Source organism: Chiloscyllium punctatum, chromosome 2 (genome assembly GCF_047496795.1).
Source record: "Chiloscyllium punctatum isolate Juve2018m chromosome 2, sChiPun1.3, whole genome shotgun sequence".
NCBI lineage: Eukaryota > Metazoa > Chordata > Chondrichthyes > Orectolobiformes > Hemiscylliidae > Chiloscyllium > Chiloscyllium punctatum.
Genome location: NC_092740.1, coordinates 93,084,275 through 93,092,035, shown reverse-complemented (window position 1 = coordinate 93,092,035; position 7,761 = coordinate 93,084,275). Strand labels below are relative to the sequence as shown.

Sequence of the window (7,761 nt, the reverse complement as noted above, 5' to 3'; positions counted from 1 at the left end):
GACAGACACATTAAGACACAGGACTTTAAAATAATTGATTTATAATTTTTCATAAAAAAACAAAAATGCTGCAAATAGCCAACAGCATTGTGAGCATTTTCAGGGAGAAATAAGAGTTAACTTATCCTTTCTAAAAGAAAATCATACATTGAATGTGGGCATCGTTGGCTGAATCAGTATTTATTGGCCTTTTCCTGTTGCCCAGGCCAGACTGGGTTAGGACAACAGATTTCCTTCCATAAAGGAGTCCTGAATCAAATGAGTTTTACAATTTCAGCAAGCATGATGACCATTCGACGAGCTTTTCAGTCCAGATTTTGTTGAATTCAAACTTCACCCTCTGCCACTGGGGGATTCAAACATGTTAGCTGATGTCCACAGAAGAATAGCCTGGAACTCTGGATTACTCACCCAGTAACATTACCACAACACTACTGTTTCCCCATAACTTACAGTTTTCTGATTTCGAGAACAATAGTGCTTAGAGATATAACAGTTTTTAACTAAGCAAAGTACTCTCATGCCATAAAGGAGTACAAATCGAAAGCATTCATTCACGTTTTTCTCTCTCTCGCCCCCATGGGTGTTGGACACTGCTGAGTATTTCACTGAATTTCCTGCTCTTATTTCAAAGTTCATGGTACTTTGCTCTGGTATGTCATAAATTCAGAGGAAAATTTCAAAAACAATGAATGGCGCACACAATCTGCCAGTTTGTACACCAGTTTTAATGCTTGGTTGCTGTGTTCACACCAAGTACTGTATATGTTTACAGGCATATTATTTCATCTGCATATCTATATAAACTTTCCTCTAAACACAATTCTATTAAAACAGCACCAAATACATGTTTCTGATGGCAATGTTTATTGTAAGACAGAATTTTTCCATTGAATTTGTTGTATCACAAGAAAGTTTCCATTTCAATTTGAGAAACTGGTCACATTTCAACATACAAATATATAACACAGTTACTTAGGCATCATCTAAAAATCAGCCAAGTGCTACACAGACTATTCAAGAAAGAAATGTGTACAACAGACTGGAATGGAAAAAAACGGCAAAGCCTCCAATAAAACAACATCATGAGGCTGATTTGGGCAGCAGGCTGCTCAAAACCAGACATGTTCAACTTTTAAACTGATTTTTGTATAATTAGTGATCCTCCCAGCCCCACAAAATTCCACCTGCCACAGAGCTTCCTTGAGAATGCCTGTCCTCATTGTCATTCACTACCTGCATTGGGTGAGGATCATGAAGAATCTACTAGTTTTGCAGCCTTTGCCAACAACAATGGAGTCAAGGCACAAGTGTGCCAACTGTCATGGCTTTGGACCAAGCCCATCAAACAAGTGCTGGGCATGTTTCTTCTGGCTTGTGCTCCATAGAATCAGACACATGATGACAATCTTCCCCCTACAAGTCTTAATCTCAACATCTGTGTAAAGTTTTGTGAAAGACAACACAAAAATGCCTTCAGTGGTTTTGTTTTTTTAAGACAACACTGAAAAATATCATTAATCAGAACAAAAGAAGATATAAAATTATATTAAATATCAAGATGAATTTAAGAAAAACAAAACACCAGGTCACAGTTTCAGTTCCAAGAAGTTGGTAAAATTTGTCTTTGTGCATTAGGACACAAAAATCTGCCTTCCTAATGCTGTAAAGAGCGACAAGTAAATTCAAATAGAGGGAGGATTGGCTTATTGACACTATCCTGCCAATCACTACCAGTAAGAAATGCATTAAAACTGAAATATCTATCAATCTTTAAATTGTTGAAACTATGTTCGTACACATGATTAAAAAAAAAGAAGCTAAACCACACTGGGACTGTCTTTGGCCTGATTGGAAGCTACTCCCAGTATTGTAATGTTAAATTAAATTAGCTGTGGTTCACATATCCTTCGATGTTGCCTGTGCTTTCTCACCCAACAAAAATCCAATGTGTAAGAAGTCAGTTGCTTATTAACAGATAAAATATAATCACAGCATAAAACTTTTAATCAAGTGTGAATATAGCTAAAGATTTCTCCAGGCTCTGGTGACAGTATTTATTTTAACAGAAGCAATCCCTCTTTCAGTGCCTTTGTCCAAATGTTGCTAATGCACCAATCTCTGTAAAATGTTAAAATTAGTTGATGTCAGGCATGTGTTAGTAACGAACCTAAAGCACTGTCATACATTGGATGCCACACTTCAACATCCACAGAATGCACAAAAATGGTTCAGAGAAGTTAGCTCATTTGCTGAGTTATTTTAAACCTGTTATGACAAACATATGCCACAGTTTATGGCCGCTAAGCATTTTGAGATTTCATCAGCAAATGTTGAGGCTTTTATTCTTCTGTTTCAATGTTTACATCCATTGCTTTTTACAAAAGGATTTGTAAGAGCAGAAAATGATAAATTGTAAGAAAGAAACATGATTTTATTAGCATAATAGCTAATATGTATTTTTGAGTGGCATTGACATTTCAAATGGTCAGAAGTTTTGAACTTCATAAAAAAATCTTCTTGCTGAGTTCAACTTATAACAAAACTCACTAAATTCTTTATAATCTTTATACATCTTTACTAAGATTTGGAATCATTATAATGATGTTTGTGAGCCTAAATGTAGATGGAAGGCACACCCTTCATATCATTGGAACAAAATGATACTGGAATATATGAATAAGTTGAAGTAATTCAGTCCTTCAAAGTAGTTCCCCATTCAAATAGAGCATCACCAATATCTACATTACCTCCATTTACCTGTATTTGTTCCATACCCTTTAACACTATTGCCTAAAAAATCCATTGATCTCAGGTTGCTTGGTGGATCATCCTAAGAATATCTACAATTATCCGTTATGTTATCCTTCATATCTAGGGGATGTAAATGCCTTATTATATGCTGCTGAATTGCTGTAACTCTGTCAGTTAAGGATTCAGCTTAATGAATCTATCAAAATCACAAATGAACAGCAGGACATAGTGAAAAGTAATCTGTGCCATTTATATACAACTCAGATTTTTTTGCTAATTAACAGCCATTCGAATCCTCTTAATTAACAAAACATTAATAACAAATAATTAATAACTTATGTAAAAAAATAAAACAATTTTAAATGAAACTAAAGGTATTAAATTATTAAATATGTGGTCATTACATTTAAAAAGTTGAATGGATATCCTATATAGACCTCCTCAAATTTTTGAGAAAACAGAAACACAGACAAATTCTAAGAACAATCCAAGGCTTGTTGCTGAATGCAGTTACAAGTTACAACTGTGCCCCCTCACAGAGGGAGTATGGTTTTAAAGGAGGGAACATAAGGTTTTGACAGATTGGGTGCTTATTTTAGTGTGAATTTGTCAAACTAGACAAGAAATCTAACCTAGGGTTCCCCAGCATCACAAGATAACTGAGACTTATACGTCAACAAGCTAGACATGAGGCATCAACCATCATTCCACACTGCAATGCGTCCATCCTCTATCTGCCAGAATATTACTAGTGATAAAAAAAATTAAGCAAGCAAAGGACGCTGAGAATGGAGATAGCAACGCACCCTAGCTAAGGTTAAGTTTTATGTGTTAGTTATCATGTGTTAATTATAGAATCACTTCTGTCTACCCTAGGGACTTGATTTCACTGTTTCTTTACAGATTATATGATCTTTACAATTTTTGTCCATATTCCTGTATTTCTATCATCCCATCATACTGTTAAAGCATAAGACCATTTCCTGGAAGTAATGGTCTCCAATTGGGGTTCTAATTAAATATATGTAACACCATTATGGATAACATTCTACATCTAAAAGGTGTACAAGAAATGAGCAATATTTGTACATACATTATGGTATTAGGATCATGCACAATTATATTTCACTCACATACCTAAGGGAAAGAATGCTTTAGGATAAGTACATTTTCAGATGATTTGCCTAGACAACTACAAGTGCTGTGTTATTAAAGTCAATCACCTTCAGTATTTGACCCTGAAATTAATACTGAACATTGCAACACACTCCAGCCTGAAGCTCAGAAAGCCTGTCTGGAGGCTGCATTCACATATTGGTTGTTGCACATTGTTAGAGATGCCCAGTTCACAGCAAATTGTTGCATTACACTTGGTTCTTTGTGAGACATGTTATCCAATGCAAAAAAAAAACAGAGAAAGCAAGAAGCTGGGAACAGTTTCTGTACCATGGGCTTGAATGAAGTAGCTAAATAACAGCATGTATTCAAAGTAAGTTTTCGAGACTCCAGTAGCAAAGTTGAAGCCTATTAAATTATCAGTATGCAGTAAATCATGACATAATGCCTTCCTTCACTGAATTAAAAATATTTTTCATATACATTGATATTTCCTTAGTTTCAGCTAAGATTTGTTCATGGCCTGTGGAATATATGCAGTTGTATCAATTGTTTTCCTTGCTAAGTGTTGCAGCTGGGTATTTATGATTCACAGTCATCTGTTCTTCCCTTTTTTTCATCCAAATCAAAAGCAAGTCACTTTAAATATTTGTGAATTGCACTAAGAAATTTTGACTGTCTTCAGCAGAATTATCAGTTAGATTAAGGCCTGAGTTTAGGCAGAGTTGCAAATGAGCAAAAGCCAAATCAATTGGAGTGAGAATGATAAAACTCAAAGTCAATAATGCATCTACAAATGGAGAAGTTTGACCATGTTGCTCTTTAAAGCTTCTCCTCATTGCTATTAATACTGTCAGGAATCAGAGCACGTTTCTTCATAATGCAGCAACAATCTCGCACGCACACGCACGGCAACAATTGTGAAAGTGATGCTTAGCCAAGAATATCCAGATAGACTGGGGAGGCCTTTGCCAATGTTTGGAGGAGACTGTGAATTTCCTTGATGTTGAGCCTCATGTGTGGTTCACGCTGCCAGCAACCAAGCATTAGGTCATACACCTCTTTCGGGCAGGTTCGAGGGCGTTGAAGCACACGGCCTTGTGTGATGCATTCAATAACCTGGTGGAAATATCAGAGAATGTTTGCATTAATAATGATTTTATCTTCACAATTTGAGAAACGTTTTTTGCAACTTTGATACATTTGATCCATTATTGTCCTTTTTACTTCAATGTCAGGCTAGATGTCTGTAGCCTAGATACTAGACATAATCCTGGCTTGCCTACAATAACCACTTTAGCCAGTCCGAAGAAGTGACAGAAAGTATCAACCTCTCCAAATTCCTTTCCCCTAGTATTTGCTTACTATCTAGATAGAACACTGAGCAAACAGTAAACTTGCAATGATCACTACTGTTACAAAGTTGAAAGCATGTACTGTACTTTTAAGAGAGAGTGAAAGCTGGCAAGCACCTGCTGTTTTCACAGCAGATCAAATACAATCAGTTTAAATTATGCTTTAAGATACTATAACCCAATCGAATTTGAATTTTACTGTTTTGACAACATTGAACCTTATGAGACAATTCGATGTTTGGAGTGTAAAAAGCAGGCATTTTGGACAGTTAGCCAGCGAAACAGCACCATCTTCCATTGGAACGACTGCTATCTACCACACGCTCTCTTTTTCGTATGAAACATCTTTGCAGCAGAAGACCAAAGATGACCCAGGGAGATCTACAAACAGAGGAAAATCTGTACTGTCTGGTTTTGAAACTTGAGTTGCTGTAAATTTAATAGTGGCTTTATTGGATCAGTATATTGGATCAGTTATAGATTGGGAGGTGGTTTACAAACCTATAAGAGAAAGAAGGCTTAGAGTTCTAAATAGTTGTTGTTTAATGTTCATTTTAGAGTTAAAGAATAAAATTGTTATTTTTCCTTTAATAGTGGAGTTTAGGTAGTTCTCTGTCACTCATACTTTAACACATTACAAAGCAAGGTGAGTTTTTCTTTGTGTTTTTGCAGAAGGGTTTACTGCCATGTTGTAACACTACTCTTTGGCACCATAACACTGAGTTTTCCTTACTGTCTGTCTTATTTTGTTCACATATCATTCTGTCATCTAATTCGACCCACTATTAGGTTACACACTCAGATCATTATATGCACACTGTTCATTGCAATTACATTCAAAAAGAAAATAAAGGAGATAGATTTAAAGTGAAGAAAAAATCTTGAAGATTGCCAACATCATTCTTAAAGGAATTGGCAGACACAATATTTTCAAAACTACTGTCTGTCTTTTCTCAAGTCCTCATTTCTGAGAGTTGGGCCATGGACTGCCATTGGATTGGTCCAAGGTTATGTGATGTAGCTGTTTGCCACTGCCTTCTGCAGGATGGCTGACCAGAAAATTCACCTGCCTCAGGCAAATTGGCAGCATTTACAGGCTTCTAATTCACTTGCCTGGACATGTTCTTTGGCCCACAAGTCCTGACTTGGAACTCAAACCTGAGCTTCTGGCCCAGAGGTAGAAAGCTACCACTACACTACAATTCCAGCAACCTTAAATTGCTACAAACAATTACTAAATTCTGTATTTTCAGGTAACATATGAATTAAGAGAAACAACTGTACTACAAAGGGATGCTATAACAAAGAATGGCTGCTACCTTTTGACTAAAGTTCATAAAACCTAACACAAACCTCATTGTTTGATAGCTGATACCAAGGTTGTTTTCCATAGGTAAAGATTTCCCATAACACCACCCCCAAACTCCAGACATCACTTTCAGTGGTGAATCTCCTGTACATAATGCTCTCAGGGGGCATCCAGCGAATTGGAAGCATGGTATGACCACCAACCTGAAAAGGAACAAAATTAAATGTCATTCAACCTGAATAAGAGTTATTAAAGAGAATTCAATGCATCAAAACTGAGCTTGGAAAAACAGTAGTGAGTTGGGCAAAAATACAATCTACAACCACACTTAAGACATACTATGAATGGGTATGGCACTGATCTGAGACTGAAAGTTATACAATGTTTGTCTAGTTTTAGTCATTAGGACTATGAACTTGAACCTCTACCAAGGATGCCAAACTAGACCTCTACCAAGGAATATGATTCACACATTTTGGTTTAAAAACTGCTATTCACCACACACTCTCTTTTTTGTATGAAACATCTTTGCAGCAGAAGACCAAAGATGACCCAGGGAGATCTACAAACAGAGGAAGATCTATACTGTCTGGTTTTGAAACTTGACTTGCTGTAAATTTAATACGGGCTTTACTGAATTAGTATATTGTTATAGAGAGGGAGGTAGATAACAAACCTTTAAGAGAAAGGAGGCTTAGAGTTGTCAATAGTTGTTGTTTAATGTTCATTTTAGAATTAAAGAATAAATTGTTAGTTTTCCTTTCAATAGTGGGATTTAATTAGTTCTCTATCACTCATACTTTAACAGATTACAAAGTGAGGTGGGCTTTTCTGTGTGTTTCTGGCAGAAGGGTTTAACCTGAACTTAAAAATAAACATGGTTCTTTATGTTTAAATTGGTTTAGTGACCTGCCTGACCTTTCTTGACATTAATTTCACTTCTCATTTTCTTCCAATCTTAACAGCATATTGTTTTTATAAAGTGATTGACTTTGAAAAGTCATTTACTTTATCAGTATTTTTTGAATTTTGCTTAATTATGCAAGTTCTTCTACATTTCTGGAAATATGAGCTTCTGTAGAACAAGACGGACCAGGACGTTTTTTTAATACAGGCAGGATCAAAGGCCACCCAGCCAAACAGCATTTATCGAAATTACCAGCTATCATCTGTATCTTAGCAACACCAACAGTGAGCATGTATCTGGATTATTGAAATTGTTCAAAA

The 7,761-nt window shown here is 36.0% G+C and overlaps 1 protein-coding gene across 1 annotated transcript in view; it reads right to left on the bottom strand.

The window, feature by feature from the left end:
• Window positions 1–707: 707 nt before the first annotated feature.
• Window positions 708–7,761, bottom strand: part of ntrk2a (neurotrophic tyrosine kinase, receptor, type 2a) — a 257,804-nt gene continuing 250,750 nt past the window's right edge. Inside the window, exons 16-17 of the mRNA XM_072585809.1 lie at window positions 6,579–6,737; window positions 708–4,989 (exon numbers count right to left, since the gene is read on the bottom strand). Of these exons, the coding sequence (XP_072441910.1) occupies window positions 4,804–4,989; window positions 6,579–6,737 (345 nt within the window). The 3' untranslated portion in view covers window positions 708–4,803. The remainder of the gene's footprint in view (window positions 4,990–6,578; window positions 6,738–7,761) is intronic.